This window comes from Engystomops pustulosus, chromosome 8, assembly GCF_040894005.1.
Source record: "Engystomops pustulosus chromosome 8, aEngPut4.maternal, whole genome shotgun sequence".
Taxonomy (NCBI): Eukaryota; Metazoa; Chordata; class Amphibia; order Anura; family Leptodactylidae; genus Engystomops; species Engystomops pustulosus.
The window spans coordinates 52751518-52768888 of record NC_092418.1 but is presented as its reverse complement, the minus strand read 5'-3'; the positions used below and the strand labels follow the sequence as shown (position 1 = coordinate 52768888).

Here is a 17371-nt window from a genome sequence, read left to right as displayed (position 1 = left end):
ATGGTAAATCAGGACCAATTCGAAAATGGGGGGCGTGTCACAGTTCTTGTCATGTGACTCAGGTCCTTTAGCCATTTGTACATAGAGCTTTATATGTCTGTAGTTGAATATTAGCAGACAGTTCCTAAGTACATGGAGGCAGAGCAGTGATTTGAAGAGACACAGAGCTGTCAGAATAATGAGGCGTGGTTCACTGCCAGCCTGGGAGTGAAGAGTCACAGATACCAGACATGAGTTAAAAAACTAATTTGTTAGTCAGGAGGATCAAAATCAAGTGACAGGTTTAAGCCAAAGTTTGATGATCAATATCGTTTTTACTTATTGTTTCATATTTATCAGTTTCCTTATATTTCATTGTTCCATTTAAATAGAAAGGATTTAGCAATATGTTATATGCTGTTCTGGCATGTAGGGGGTCTTACTACTTCTGTGTTTGTACAATAAAGTATGTAGCAACTTGCTGGTAGGCACATTAGAAATGTGACACAGAGGTTGGTCTCAGGCTCTTTATTCAATAAGCTGCAGAAACACGTGTGTGAAGCCCAATACAGGAGAGACGACAAACAGAACAATAATGTCAAATTTAAAATTCATTCTTGTTACTTCAGTTATAAACAGTCATATAATGAGTTATTACTTGGAAGAGAAATACTTACTACTATATAAATATCTTTAGGCTCCAGTACTGTTTTTAAAGCCTCTATCCAATAAGAAATTAAAGGAAAGCCTCCAATTGGAAGTAATGATTTTGGTGTCCCAATAAGATCCTTTAATGTTTGATCATTTATATTCTGCAAGTCCTTCAGAAATCGTGTTCCATACCCAGCTGCCAAGATTACAGCTTTCATTTTGAGTCCTAAAAAGAAAAAAAATATATACATTACATATTTACACATGTTAGTGTAACATTTACCTACGTTTGTAACATTAAATGTCCATCACATCTATTTTAAACTTAAGGCTGAGGCTCTTTTTCGTTTTTGCTTTTCCATTTTTCAAACCCTTCCTTCAAAAATCTATAACTTTTTTATTTTTCCATGTAGAGAGCTGTGTACTTCATAGTGACAGTAATTAATATCCCATGCCGTGTACTGGGAAGCGGGAAAAACATTTCCAAATGTAGTGAAATTTGTGAAAAAAAGCATTTACACCGTTTTGTTGTGGGCTTGGTTTTTACAGATCTTGTTGTGGTGAACACAGCGGATTTTTGTGGAAAATAACTTTAAAGAGCATTTAGAAAAGCGAGTGTGCATTGATCCTAAATGTGTGCCATATGTAAACATTTCTTCAATTGGATGTTGTTAAAAAAATTTCTTGTGTGAATATAATTTCTCATAAATGTAGTAATGTTGTCCCTTAGAAATGAGATGGCTTCCTTAAATACAACCATCTCACATTTTGGCAGCAGTTGCCAGACATGCGTTATTGAGTCCTTTCCGAACCATTTGGCTTCAGCAATCATTACCACAGGATGCCCAGAAGATGAAAAGAAATACCATTTGCTGTGTAGTATCTTTTTATTTCAGGTGCATAGTATGTGGGGGAGCGGGACCTGGCGACGAGTCGTTTCGCGCCTACTGGCGCATCATCAAGCCAATGACGTCACTCACCTGCGCGGCGCAACTTATATGCGCAGGCGCCGGTAAGCGTCGCCATAGGAACAGTATAAATACATCAAAGTTACAAGAAATAGTGCACAGTGAGTATACAAACTGTAATATAAAAAATATAAAAGCATGACACGATAGCACGTGTGAATAATAACATTGGCAGATGGCAGAATAATTATTTTATAATAGGTAGGATTTGGAGCTTGCGTCCTTTCATTTATGGACCATAGTCTATGTATATATGCCGGATGGGGTAACCCTAAAGAGAAGACTCAAGACTATGGAAGGACAGCCTATACAAACATGCTATAATCATTTTTTTCATTGAGTCCCAAGATGCCAGTTGCATCAAAGGCAATAATCTGTCTACATTCCTCTCTTAGCAAGTTTTGATTTCTGTCCCCTCCAGTGGGAGTAATTTTAAAATTAATCCCACTGGAGGGGACAGAAATCAAAACTTGCTAAGACAGGAATGTAGACAGGTAGTTTTCTCCGAAATACTGCCTGTACCACATGCCACACCAGAAAGGCAGCGGGAGATCAGGGAGGTAAATAAGTGGCTCAAAAGTTGGTGTAGGAAGGAGGGCTTTGGGTTCAAGGAGAACTGGGCTGACTTTTCTGTCGGCTACAGGCTCTACAGTAGGGATGGGCTGCACCTCAATGGGGAGGATGCAGCTGTTTTGGGGGAAAAATGGCCAGAAGGTTGGAAGAGTGTTTAATCTAGAGTCCTGGAGGGAGGGCAACTACACTTGTGCAGGGCAAAAAGACAGTGTAGATAGAGAGCTGGAAAGAGTCATAGTCCATGGGGGAGGAAGGAGGGCTGGAATAAGAATGGGGAATAAGAACAAAAGGAATACGGACAGGGAAAACCATATAAAGTGCATGTACACAAATGCCAGAAGCCTCACAAACAAAATGGAGGAGCTGGAACTTTTAATGTTGGAATGCAAATATGATATACAGTAGTGGGTATCAGCGAGACATGGCTGGACAGTAACTATGACTGGGCTGTTACTATAAATGGTTATAGTCTTTTTAGAAATGATTGTATAAAAAAAGGGGGGAGGGGTTTGTTTATATGTGAATTCTTGCCTCAAGCCTGTCCTGCGAGATGAGATTGGTGACGCAAATGCAAATGTGGAGTTCCTATGGGTGGAGATAAGAGGAGGGAAAAAGAATAATAAAATATTACTAGGGGTTTGTTATAAGGCTCCAAATATAATGGAGGCAGCAGAGGAAATGCTGATAAGTCAAATGGATGCGGCTTTAACCCCTTCCCGACATTTGACGTAATAGTACTGCATGGCGGGAGATGCGTTCCCGCAAAATGCAGTATTATTACGTCAAGCTTCTGGCGCCGGCTCCTGAACGGAGCCAGTGCCAGAAGCTGCGGGTGTCGGCTATATATTATAGCCAACACCTGCCTCTAACACCCGCGATCGGAGATTTCTCAGCATGCTCAGTGTCTTACATTACACAATGCAATACATCTGTATTGCACTGTGTAACCTGTAAAATAGCTTGAACAAGTGATCAGAAGATCACTTGTTCAAGCTTAGATGTCATTAACTGTAAAAAAAAAGTTAAAACAATAAATAAAGGTTTTTTAAAATAAAAATAAATAATAAAAGAAAGTGAAAGTCCCCCCAAACACCACATTTCCCTGTACACAAGTAATAAAGTATAAAAAACATTAAATCACAAAAAAAAACCACTTATTTGGTATCGCCGCGTCCGTAACAATCTGTACAATAAATCCTAATCATAATTGGACCCTCTAGGTCAGTGATGGCGAACCTTTTAGAGACCGAGTGCCCAACCTACAAACAAAACCTACTTTAATGTCGCAAAGTGCCAACATGACAATTTCGACAGTAACCTAATGATCCAAGCTGTTTTACAAGTTTCAATCGTATTGGCATCCTGAGGATACAATAGAAAGAAGATGGAGACATTTGAATTATAGCTTCCTTCCAGTGTCCCCTGAAGAGGAAGAATCAGGGGACCCAGAGCAGGAGCTCCAACGATAATCCATCTCTATCCACACCTTCTCGTGTAGTCCTGGCAGCTGGTGCTGGGGTGAAGGCCTGGGTGCCCACTGAAAGGGCTCTGAGTGCCACCTCTGGCACCCGTGCCATAGGTTCGCCACCACTGCTCTAGGTGAACGTGGTAAAAAAAAAAAAACCCAAAAATTAAAACTTTTTATCAAATTGCTTTACAAAAAATGTTCTAAAAAGTGATCCGAAAAAGTTACTAGCGCCAAAATGATACCACTGAAAAGAACAACTTGTCACGTAAAAAATAAGCTCACAACCAGCTCCGTCAACCAAAAAATACTATAGTTATGCCGCTATAAAGATGGCAATACTAAAACAAATGCAATATTTTCTATTCTAGTTTTCCTTCAATAAAATTGGAATAAAGATAATATATTATTGTTATGCTACAGCGAACACCCCCCCAAAAAAATGCTAAAAATCCAAAACAAGAATTGATGATTTTATTTTCCTCCACACTAAAAAAGTTAATAAAATTGCTTCGATAAGCTAAACACCCTCTAACATAAAGGTTTTTTTACAGTGCATCTCGTCTCGCAAAAAATAAGCCCTTATTTGTCTAAATTTCTTAAAAAATAAAGATTGTATAGCCTATTCCCAACGCGCGTTGTAATAGAACGGTGCGGCGGGTAGTGACTTGCCAACACGGTTCAGACACAGTGATCGGGGCAAGATGGCGGCTGATCCTGACAGCCATCCATCCTGCCCCATGGACCAGAAGGGTTACGGCCCCCCCACACACCCCCAGTTTATTATCGCTGCTATTGGCTCATCAATTCAGACGAGCCAATGGCAGCGAATTTACTTATGACGTCAGTAATACCGGTCACCATGTCTGTAGACACGGTGATCGGGGCAGGGTGGCGGCTGTTCCTGACAGCCACCAATTGTGCCTTGTGGTTCAGAGGGGTTTTGTTGCCCCCCTCTGTCCATGTTTGCCGCTTTTGGCTGGTCGATTTGGTCCAGCTAAAAGCAGCAATATTCGTCACAATGGGCATCGCTAGGGTGAATAAGAGCAACACTTGGCAATAATTTCCCTACGAAAAACGAAGATATGGTACAAAAGCGCTGGCCGTGCACATTGTACAGATTACGCTGTACAACTCTTACGGGTTGTTCCAATGTGCATGTCCTGCCGTATCATTTCTCCGTTTTCAAGAGGAAGATATTAGGAAACTAATATTGGGACAAGAAGGACGGGGCCCCAGTACCTCTGGTTTAGATGTTCCTGTGTTTTGCCAGGACAGCATTTTCCTGGTAAATTCTGCTGCTTCTAAAGGTAGGACTCAATAAAGAGTCTGTTCCAAAAGAGGAGTTAGGATGGACACTACATACTACTAAGAGACCTGCGACAACTCCAAGTGTGACAAAAGTTTAGTTGGTCCCCTGGTCTATTCTACCTACCGTATTTTCCGGGCCATTAGGCGCACCGGAATATAAGGCGCATCAGTCCGATGCGCCTTATATATGGAATAATTCCATATATAAGGCGTATCGGACTATAGGCGCAGGGTCCGGGGGCGTGGCGGAGGTCCGGGGGCGGAGCGGAGACCCGACGAGAAGAGACGCGACGCGACCCGAAGACGCAGCGATGCGGGGAAGGTGAGTGGGGAAGGTGAGGGGGAGATGGAGGAGGGCAGCGGACCATACTTACAAAGGTCCCCGCTACCAGAGACAGCAGATCTCCAGCGGGAACTGCAAACCGACGCGGCAGAAGTTGTTTGTGCCGCGTGGTCTGCAGTTCCCGCTGGAGATCTGCTGTCTCCGGTAGCGGGGACCTTTGTAAGTATGGTCCGCTGCCCTCATATAGGGCGCACCGGACTATAAGGCTTTTATGTGCGCCTTATAGTCCGGAAAATACGGTACTTATAAGCAACACATTCACAATTCACGCCCAACCTGTTGTGAATTCAGTAAAATGAATAATTGTAACAACTGTTAGGTCACGTTGCTCCCTATACCCCTCCATTATTCCATAAGGGGCGCCACATAACGGACACTGAACGTTCCAGAAATAATTGCAATTTCCATCTTGGACTCCATTGCACATCGTATTTGGAAACCACCTATATGTTCAAAATGATCATTTCACCATGTGTATTACACTACACCACATAATACACTTGCTATATTCCCCAAGGGGTGTACATTCAACAATTAGGGTCACTTTTCGGGTTTTCCTCTGCTTTGCTACCACTACGGCTCTCCAAATGCATCCTGACACATGTGAAGGATTTCTTGCAAATTTGGCCTCTAAAAGACAAACACCCCTCTTTCCCTCTACTGTTCCCCCATAAAGCATTTTATATGCACATGTGGGGTACTTCTACACTCGGGAGAAATAGTTTTACACCTTTTTCGGGGTTATTTAATATATTATCCCTTGTGGCTTACAAAAATTAGGAGTAAAGTGACATTTATAGGAAAATTTTCACCTTTTTAATGTTTAGGGCCTAATTGGATCATTCACCTGTAGGGGCAAATACATATATTACACATTGCAAAATTCTCTAAGGGGTGTGCTTTCCAAAATGGTGACACTTGTTGGGGTTCCGGCTCTCTAAATGCATCCTGACACATGTAAAGGATGTTTGTCAAATTTGGCTTCTAAAAGGCCAACGCCCCTCTTTCCCTTCTGAGCTTCACTGCGTACCCATACAACATTTTATTTGCATGTGTGGGGCAATTTTATAATCGGGAGAAATGCTAGTACACATTTTTTGGGGTTGTTTCATCTTTAATGCCTTATGGGATACAAAAATTAGCCGTAAAAGTGACTTTTTTGGGAAAATGTTCATCTTTTTCCTTTTAGGGACCTAATTGAAGCAAACACCTGTGGGGGAAAATACACATATTACACCTTGGTAAATTCTCCAAAGGGTGCACTTTCCAAAATGGTGACATTTGTTGGGGTTCCCCTCTGTTTTGGTACCACTAGGGCTCTCCAAATGCATCCTGACACATGTAATGGATGATTGTCAATTCTGGCTTCTAAAAGGCCAAAGCCCCTCCTTCCCTTCTGAGCCCTACTGTGTACCCATACAACACTTTATATGCAAAAGTGGTGCAGTTCTGTGCTTAGGAGAAATAGTTTTACACATTTATGGGGGTTGTTTCATCTTTTATCCCTTGTGGCTTACAAAAATTTGGGGTAAAACTGACTTTTTTGAAAACATTTTCACCTTTTGGGGCCTAATTGAATCAAACACCTGTTGGGGCAAATACACAAATTACACCTTGCTAAACTCTCCAAGGGGTGTACTTTACAGAATGGTGTCTCTTGTTGGGGCTTTCCTCTGTTTTGGTACCATTATGGCTCTCCAAATGCATCCTGACACATGAAAACTTTTTCAGCCATATTTGCCCTGCAAAAACTAAACAACGCTCTTTCCATTCTAAGTGCCCCCCTGTGCCCGTACAGCACGGGTACAGTGACAAAATGGGTATTGGCATGCTCAGGAGGAATTGCCCTAAACATGGTAAAATGCATTTTCCTTTTTAACCCATTGTGAAGGTGCAAATTTTAGTGTTCAATGAATCTATTGTAAGATAAAATTACATTTCTGTAATTTCACTTTCATTTATCTTTCACCCTCATGAAGCGCTCATAGGGTTAGAAAAATTCCCAAAGGTTGTTTTGCATATTTTGAGGGGTGTAGTTTCTAAAATGGTGTCATTTGTGGGGGTTTTCTATCATGTAGGCCTTAAAAAGTCACTTCTAACTAAACTGACCCTCCAAAAGTAGGTTTTGATGATTTTCGTGAAAATCTGAAAAATTGCACCTAAAGTTATAAGCCTCCTAGCATCCTAAAAAAAGAAAAAGATGTTTGAAAAATGTTGCCAAGTTAAAGCAGACATATGGAAAATGTTAGTTATCAAGTTATTTTAGTGATATGACTAACTTTCCAAAAATTAGAAAATTTAGAATTTTGAAAACATTGTTTTTTTCAAAATTTTTAGCAAATTTCCATTTATTTCATAAATAAATACTAAACATATTGATTAAATTTCTCGACCAACATGAAGTACAATGTGTCACGAAAAAACAATTTCAAAATCAACTGGATATGTTAAAGCGTTCCAAAGTTATAACCACTTAAATAGACACATGTCACATTTTAAAAAATGGGCCATGTCAGGAAGGTGAAAAGTGGCTTCAGCGTTAAGGGGTTAAAGCATGGTGAAGTACTTATCATGGGGGGCTTCAATTACCCAGATATTGACAGGGGGCAGAAACCTGCAGGTCCTTCAAAGGTAACAGGTTTTTGACGACAACAAAAGACAATTACCTGTCGCAACTAGTCCTGAAGCCAACAAGAGGGGGGGGGGGGGCACTGCTGGACCTTATCCTAACCAACATACCTGATAGGGTATCAAAACTACAGGTTGGGGGGAAACTGGGTAATAATGATCATAATATCATTGATTTTGAATTACGCTTTACTAAGAGCGTTAGGGGAGGGGCAATCAACACTCTAAACTTCAGGAGGGCAAATTTTCAGCAACTATGGGAAGACCTTATAGGCATAGACTGGGACAATGTTCTCAAAAACAAAAGCCCCCCCCAAAAATGGGAATTTTTCTCATATATTCTAAAAAGGTCCTGTGAGAAACACATACCATATGGGAAAAAGCATAAGAGGAACAAGAAAAAGCCAATGTGGCTAACTAGTCTTGTAAGGAAATCAAAAAGCGAGAAAGATAAGCCATTTAACCCCTTAAGGACGCAGGGTATTTTCGCTAACTTCTCGCTCCCCATCTTCAAAAATCCATAACTTTTTCATTTTTCCGTGTACAGACCTGTGTGAGGGCTTATTTTGTGCGTAACAAATTTTACTTTCCCATGATGTTATTTATTATTCCATGCCATGTAGTGGGAAGCCGCAAAAAAATTCCAAATGTGGAAAAATTGAAAAAAACTGCATGTGCGTCATGTTCTTGTGGGCTCAGTTTTTACGACTTTCACTCTGCGCTCCAAATAACACCTCTACTTTATTCTTTGGTTCGGTACGATCGCGGTGATACCAAATTTATACAGGTTTTATTGCGTTTTAATATATTTTCAAAAATTAAACGAATGTGTACAAAAAAGAAAAAAAATTTTTTGCCATCTTCTGACGCGAATAACTTTTTCATACTTTGGCGCATGGAGCTGTGTGAGGTGTCATTTTTTGCGAAATGAGCCAACGTTCTCATTGCTACCGTTTTGAGGACTGTGCGACATTTTGATCATTTTTTATTACATTTTTTATGTCATCTAACAAGGTGTAAAAGTCGCGTTTTGGACATTTGGGCGCCATTTGCCGTTCCGGAGGTCACCGCCGTCAATAACCGTTTTTATATTTTGATAGATCGGGCATTTTAGGATGCGGCGATACCTAATGTGTCTGTGATTTTTACTATTTATTATATTTTATATCAGTTCTAGGGAAAGGGGGGTGATTTGAACTTTTAATATTTTATTATTTTTTTACATTTTTTAAACTTTTTTTTTCTTTTTTTTCCCACTATTTCTTAGACCCTCTAGGGTACATTAACCCTAGATGGTCTGATCGCTCCTGCCATATACTGCAATACTACTGTATCGCAGTATATGGCATTTCTGCTCACTATACATTACAATGAGCCATAGGCTCATTGTAATGGATATGCAGAAGCCATGTATCCTCGGGTCAAACGAAGACCCGAGGCTACCATGGCAACCGATGGCAACCGATCAGAGGCAAGATGGCGGCGCCCATGCGCCGCCAAATTTAAAGTGCCGCCGGCGTCTTTGCCGGCGGCAAAGCCCATCTCTGTATGAAGAAGGCTCAGCCCGTGAGCCTTCTTCACACAACCTTCACAGCTCCATGGCGAATATATCCGTCATGGAGCGTGAAGGGGTTAAGGTGCTAAAACGTGAAGGTAGCTATGAGGCGTTACAGGATTATAGAGAAAAATAAATCCTGTAAAAAGCAGATAAAGGCTGAGACTGAGAGAAATATTGCCAGGGAGAGCAAAAATAATCCCAAGTTATTTTTCAAGTATATAAATGATAAGAAACTAAAACGGAGAATGTGGGCCATCTTTGGAATAACATGGGGGTTATGGTGGAAGGAGATGAGGAAAGGGCAAATCTACTGAATGTCGCCTTCTCGACTGCCTTTACCCAGGAAAATCCCCTGGTGGAAGACACAATGAGGAATAATGTAAATTCTCTTTGGAATGTCAACAGTTTAACCCAGGAAATGGTATGGCGCCGCCACGCAACCACTAAGATAGATAAATTATTGGGGCCAGTTGGCATACAGCCACGGGTTCTACATGAACTATGCACCGTGATAGCAGACCGTTATTTTTAATATTTGATGATTTGAAGTGCTATCCTGGAGTATCTCGATGTACATAACCTTATAACCCAACGTGAACATGGGTTTATGGGAGATCGGTTCTGTCAGACTTTTTCCAGTGTTACCATTTTGGGGTTGGTATCCCCTATTGTTGAAAATGTAGGAATATTTTTTTGAGGGCAGGAGTAGAAAAGCATCAATTCAGTACTGGATTTTTTTTTTATTTTTTTTTGGTGTTCACCATATAGCCTAATAAACATGTTATCTTTAATCTATGGGGCAGTACAATTACGGGGATACCATACATGAATATTTTTTCTTACGTTTTACTAAATTTGCCAAATAAAACCTTATGGGGGGAAAAATCTATCATTTTTGCATTGCCGTCTTCCAAGTGGTATAACATTTTAACTTTTTTGGCTATGGAGCTGGTTGATGGTTTGTTTTTTGCGGGACATGTTGTACTTTGCAACAGTATCATTCTGGAGTACATATGTTTTTTGCTTTTTATTGCATTTTTTGTGGGATTCAATAGGTAAAAATCATAATTTTTGGCGTGTTTTTAACAGTTTTTTTAACAGCGTTCATTGTGTGGGTTCAATAATTATTTACTTTTATTCTACGGGTTGTTGCGCAGTGATACGATATATGTGGGGTTTGTGTTATTATTTAGACTTTTTTTAGTATTATATGTCTCTTATAGTGTTATATGTTAGGGTGTTACCGGCATTTTTATTGATTTATTGCTTTATTTTATTGCTTTGTTTTTTAATGAATAAGATTTTTTTTTTCACTTTTTTATTGTTTCCACCATGGGACATGAACAAGCAATCATGATAATACTCTGCAATATTGATGTATTGCAGGGTATTAGCAGTGTCAGCCTATGCATAAGCTGACACTGTACCTTTAAGATGACGTCACAGACGCCATATTTCAGGCAGTGCCTACAGGCAACGATCGGCGCCCCCCCCAAAAATGGCACGTGGGGCCAAGACCCCACCCCCCCCCAAAGGCATGTTAAATGCATATGCGTTTTGGCTAAACCCCCTCCCACTTGCGTTCTATCCGTAGTTTGTAAGGCCGTGGTCACACGTTCCGCTCGGCCCGATCACATTTGCGTTTTCGGGGAACCATGGGAAGCCTAAATTGCCCCAAATTCGATTGTGTGCATGAGCTCATTTCCTGTTTATGCAGGGTAGGAGTAGAAAGACACACTCAATGGACAGGAACCATACATATCGCCACATAAATTCAAACACTCTTGCTCGGTCTCCTTTGTTAGGGTGCAACCACACATTTTTTTTTGCAGATGCATTTTTTGATGCCCAAACCAGGAATGGAGTAAAAGTAGGATGCCATGCGTTAAATTGGTAAAAAGCGGTCAAAAACAGATGCGTTTTTTAACAAACTGCTTAAAAACTCCCAAAACAGGTTCAAAACGCCACGTGTGCCACCGATCTAATGGTAGTGGCACACTTTAGCATTTTTAACCCGTTTGTAGTCAGTTTTTAAGAAGTCTGTTTAAAAAATGCATGTGTTTTTGAAAATACATGCGTTTTTTGAAAACACATCCATTTTTTACCGTTTTTGTCCGTTTTCGATCAATTATATTTGAATTTTTATGAGTATATAACAGCTCCACCCCTGTGACTCAGGGAACATCATAAACTCTGTTTTGAGCCGAAATTTTCACCCCACATTTTCCAAAATACACTTATTAACTACCATATACAAGAACCATTGTCTGCTTCTGCGGCAGTTAGAAGCTGATCTGTGATTGGTTGCTATTTTGCCACAGGTCATTGATATGAGCTTGGAGCTTTAATGGTTACTATAGGCAATGAGTATAAGACAGCTTATGTGTGAGGTAATATGGATAGGAATATAGAGATAGGGCGAGATTTATCAGAAATGTCTGAGGTAAAACTGTTCTAGTTACCCATGGAACCCAATCAAAGATCAGCTGTAATTTTATAAACAGTTGTGTGAAAATGAAACTTGGGCTCTGATCGGTTGCCATGGGCAACTAGAACAGTTCTACTTCAGACACTTTTGATAAATCTCTCCAGAGACTTTTGGGACGCGGAGTGAACTGGACTTTTATTTTTTCTTTCTATTTTTTTTTTTTTACTATTTTTTAGACCCCCTTGGGTAAGTTAATCCTGGACTTCAGGCTGTCACTGTAAATGATCATCGCTCCCTAAAAACATCACGTGTAGCAAGGCTGTTTTTAACTGCAGGCTGTTAAATGCCGTCAGCATGTAAAGGTTTACATCCAGCAGAGACAACATGGGAGTTTGCTGCAATATGTCTGTATGGAGGGGGCTCAGCCTGTGAGCCGTCTCCATAACCCTTTGATATACAGGCTGATGTACTATTATGATGGTTTGTGGCAAGGGGTTTAAAGGCTCACCCACACATAAGTGTCTATTGAAGGTCTAGAAACAACCCATCCTTTCTTAGAACATTTTATGTTAGTATAACATGTTCATTGCTTGGTTGTTTTTTTTTTTCATGCCATATGAAAAGAAAATTAAATAGTAGTATGAAATCCTCCTCCTTTCTTTAGCCCAGAAATAAAAATAAACACTCATAAACCAAAACAAGATAGCTAACATCACATCTCACAATGTCTGATCTATCAATACATGAAAATGATTATTCCTTGTGGCGAACACTGAAATGGAAAACAAAAGGGCCAAACATCTGATTTGCCACCTTTTTGTCAGACATAAAAATTTGAATATATTTACTTTGAATAGATCAAAAAGTATAGTATAGTCCTCACATTGGTAGTAATAAAAAAAGGTCATCTCGTCCCACAAATAATGACATCCAACTGGCTATATCGAAATCTGAAAAAAAGGTTACAGCTTTTGAAATGTGGGGAGTGATAAAACTAAATACAGTCAGGTCATTAAGAGGTTAAACTAACGGATCTTTGTCTTGTATATGCTGCATCATTTTTCTAGATGATTAGTGGAAAGTGATCACACAGGTCTAGGATTTGTCAAAAGTTGATCAGCGAGATTCCAACGGCCAAACCTCTTTCAGTCACACATATGTAACACAAGGGAAGAATAACTTGGGAGGCTGCACTCAAGTGACATCACTGGGTGTCTCTGACTGATCGGACGAGCATCTGACTGACGAACATCTAGGTCTCTACATAACAGCGTCCAGAAGGCAGACATGAGCCAGATACAGAAACGGATTCATTCTTGCGTTAAGCACCAGCTGGTCGTATCATAAAAGTGTAAAAAAAAATTACCACTTTGTCTTTACAGATGATTGTCTGCCCACCTCAAACAGTTCAGAATGAGACTGCAGTAAACTTCCTGGGAACCTATTTCCTTAGTAGCGGCCACAAGATTATTGTACTCCTGGTTGTTATGACATAAAGGGAAGAGGTGGGACTTCCTACAATCATGTACTGCGCACGTAACAGGAAGCAGGGAGGAGTTCTGTGTGTCTACACATTAATCGATGGTTGTGACTAAATCCCATGACTCAGAGGTACCCGTCCTCCCCAGTCATGGGATTTAGCTGGCTCTGTATGAGCTGTCTATTTCCCATGACTGGGAAGGACCTATGCGACCCCTAGTGGTGACGTGCTGGATAGTTCTAATATTTAGCCATCTCCCATGGAAGAGGCTATTTCCTATAACCTGGTCCTTCCCAGTCATGGGAATTAGTGGGCTCTGAAGCAACTGTCTATTCCTCATGACCTGGAGGGACTCTTTATTCTCTTATTGGTTTGGACTTGATCTATGAAAGTTTTTGGCTTCTTCACGCTAAATACACACTTATTTTATATTTTGGATATTTTTTAATATTGACTAAAGTACCAAACTGTACCATTTCCCCTTGTCCAGAAGGACCCTTTCTATCTACTATATGGGGAGATTGGGTTATGTAGGAGAAGGTCCTTCTGAGTAATGGGGTTTAGCCGCCTCATATAGAAATGACTATTTCCCCTGATCCAGAAGGACCTTTTCTATCTACTATATGTATGGGGAGATTGGACCCAGAAGGACCTTTCCTATCTACTATAGGAGGACATTGGGTTATGCAGGAGAAGGTCCTTCTGGGTAATGAGGTTTAGCCCCCTCATATAAAAATAACTATTTCCCATGATCCAGAAGGACCTTTTCTATCAACTATATGTATGGGGAGATTGGACCCAGAAGGACCTTTCCTATCTATTATATAGTGAGAAGGTCACATGTAGGAAAGGTCCTTCTGAGTTATGGAATATAGATGCCTCATATAGAAAGGACTATTTCCTATTTTTGGATTAGATATCATGCACTATGCTCCTAAGACTATGGGACGCCTGTGCCCCACTTCTTATCCTGAATGGATGGACCTCTCGCCCTAGCACACACACATTCCTGTACACAAGGCCTTAGGCCCCATGCACACAAATGGCGCCTGGTCATAATTTCAGTAAGCATGTTGTCTCACCGCACAGTGGGCTGAAAAACAAAGGAAATGTCCTGTATTTTGATTTGCTACAGCAGTAGCCGCTCACTCCTCCTCTCTCCTGTGCGCGGTTGTATGATGGCCCGGGAGAACAGCACTCACTCCTCCTCTCTCCTGTGCGCGGCTGTATGATGGCCCGGTAGAGCAGCGCTCACTCCTCCTCTCTCCTGTGTGTGGCTGTATGATGGCCCGGGAGAGCAGCGCTCACTCCTCCTCTCTCCTGTGCGCGGCTGTATGATGGCCCGGGAGAGCAGCGCTCACTCCTCCTCTCTCCTGTGTGTGGCTGTATGATGGCCCGGGAGAGCAGCGCTCACTCCTCCTCTCTACTGTGTGTGGCTGTATGATGGCCCGGGAGAGCAGCGCTCACTCCTCCTCTCTCTTGTGTGTGGCTGTATGATGGCCCGGGAGAGCAGCACTCACTCCTCCTCTCTCCTGTGCACGGCTGTATCATCACCCGGAAGAGCAGCACTCACTCCTCCTCTCTCCTGTGCACGGTTGTATGATCATCCGGGAGAGCATACATTCATCTACTTGAGGCCATTACTCTGTATTTGTAAGTTTAAGACTAAAATGGAGTTATGAGAAGTAGATCCATAACCTAGTCTGTTCAGTACAGAGCTGGCTCTGTAGATGGATAAAGCGGAACTGTCACTATTCTAGTCTGTACAGAGAGGGATAGAGTGGAGCTGTCACTATTCTAGGCTGTACAGAGAGGGATAGAGTGGAGCTGTCACTATTCTAGGCTGTACAGAGAGGGATAGAGCGGAGCTGTCACGATTCTAGGCTGTACAGAGAGGGATAGAGCGGAGCTGTCACTATTCTAGGCTGTACAGAGAGGTATAGAGCGGAGCTGTCACGATTCTAGGCTGTACAGAGAGGGATAGAGCAGAGCTGTCACTATTCTAGTCTGTACAAAGAGGGATAGAGCAGAGCTGTCACTATTCTAGTCTGTACAGAGGGATAGAGCGGAGCTGTCACTATTCTAGGCTGTACAGAGAGGGATAGAGCGGAGCTGTCACTATTCTAGTCTCTTGAGAGAGGGATAGAGCGGAGCTGTCACTATTCTAGGCTCTACAGAGAGGGATATGCAACATCCCCCACCGGGGCCTAGCCTTTTCTCGGGGCCTGGAGTCAGCCGGGGCCCGCAGTACCTGAGTGGCTGGCGGTTGCGGCCTAGGCACGCTAGTGTCACGGTGCTTGGTATGGGGAACCGGAGGGCTGTCCTACAGCCTGGCAGGTCTCCAGCAGGGTGGTGTTGGCAAGAAATGATGAGGGAGAGGCTGCTATAGCGGATCTCCCTGGGGCAACCCTTTGGTGTCTAGAGTATGAGTCTCTGTGTGGTGGACAGGGTGCTCGTGATGATGGCAGCCGTAGTAGCAGGTCAGTGTTTTACAAAAAGACGGTCCGACACAGCCACACTACAACCTCTAAAGCCTATGAAAGGGTTAATGCAGACTACTGGCATATATTTTGACAGTGTGCAACCAGGTTAACTCACATTGGCTTAGAAGCCCAATGGGTACACATCTTATAACATTACAACGTTACAGATAGATAGGCTACTCAGGGTAGCAAGATAGTAAATGTCTCTTTTCCTGCAAAGGAAAGGCATGGAAGTGCAAACATAATGTCCGTACCTAAAAGGAAAGGCATTAAGTGCAAAATAATAATAAATTACATGGCAACTTTTCCTGGTAGTATCCGGCGAAAGTCTCTCAGAAGGTCTCTAGTAACAAAGTCCATCTTCTGGGTACAGCCCTTGATGTGGGGAAAAGTGCACTAAGAAGCAAAGGGTCTCCTCTAGTGTAGAGGGACAGAGTCCTTTGAAGGAATCCCTGCTGTGGCAGAGGAAGGGTGCTGTCATAGCACATGACAGTGGAAAATCTCTTGACTGAGATAAATAAGGGTGAGAGTCTCAGGACAGTTTCTGGCTCTATAGGGATAGGGGCAGAAATATACAATATGTACACAGTACCTGAAGAAGGCTTTCAGCCCATCAGGGGTTAATCTTGCTGCTCAAGAGCAATGGCTGCAGGCATGGGAGCAGGAACTGCAGCATGGACATCATCAGCCTGGGTGAAGAAAGCAGTGTTGAGATCCGTCACCTGAAGACATCTGGTGGTAGACACTGGAACTGCTGACATGAAACACCCAGAAGCTGGAGCTGGAACAGCAGGGAGGTCACCTGCGACGGCAGGCATCTCAGCAAAGGAAGGAGACAGGCACTTCTCTGGCTGACCTTCTGTAGCTGGGGGCGCTGTGGAGCGCATGATGATGACCGCAGGAGCTGTAACTTCTTCACTGCTGACAGCTGAAGGATTGTTGTTCCTGGACTGACCTGCAGCTCTTGGGGGCGCTGTTGCGCTGGCGGTGGTAACCTCTGTAGCTGGCAGGGCGTTCTCACCGGACAGCCTGGGCCTCTTAGCAGGTGGTCCTGGATACTCCGTAGGACGATCAGCAGCATTAGATAAGGGGTCAGGCCCCTTTAAGAGAGTCCCTTTTGTAGCCGGGCCTCCTATGGGGAGATGTTGACCCTCTGCAGGGAGGCCGGACTGTACCCCAGCCGGGGCTAAGGGAGATATAGTCACAGTCACTGTGATATAGGCCCTGGGGGCCATGGTACTCACATCCGCGGTGGTCCTCAGGAGGTCCGTCATCAGAGGAGGCAGCCACTGTGGAGAATCCGCCATTGAAGACTGCGTACCGGAGACAGCAGTAAGCGGTGCAGCAGAGGAAGGGGCCCGAGGCTCGTGGGCAAGCCATGCGACACTTGGTTCTTCATCTCTGAGGCTGTGCGGCATGTCAGCAGGACAGGAGACAGCACGTGGAGAAATCCAAGATGGCCGATTAACCTCTTTGATGCTGGATGGCGGCTGCGCTGACTCTG

The 17371-nt window shown here is 42.5% G+C and overlaps 1 protein-coding gene across 4 annotated transcripts in view; it reads right to left on the bottom strand.

The window, feature by feature from the left end:
• The window catches only part of LOC140075287 (UTP--glucose-1-phosphate uridylyltransferase-like), a 289870-nt gene extending 276421 nt beyond the window's left edge, over nucleotides 1–13449 (bottom strand). The window contains exons 1-3 of one of the 4 annotated variants that reach the window (XM_072120957.1): nucleotides 13271–13449; nucleotides 12788–12854; nucleotides 657–856 (exon numbers count right to left, since the gene is read on the bottom strand). In XM_072120957.1, the coding sequence (XP_071977058.1) occupies nucleotides 657–848 (192 nt within the window). In that variant the 5' untranslated portion in view covers nucleotides 849–856; nucleotides 12788–12854; nucleotides 13271–13449. The remainder of the gene's footprint in view (nucleotides 1–656; nucleotides 857–12787; nucleotides 12855–13270) is intronic. The other 3 variants (XM_072120958.1, XM_072120959.1, XM_072120956.1) reach the window with 3 other exon arrangements.
• Between the last annotated feature and the right edge of the window lie 3922 nt (nucleotides 13450–17371).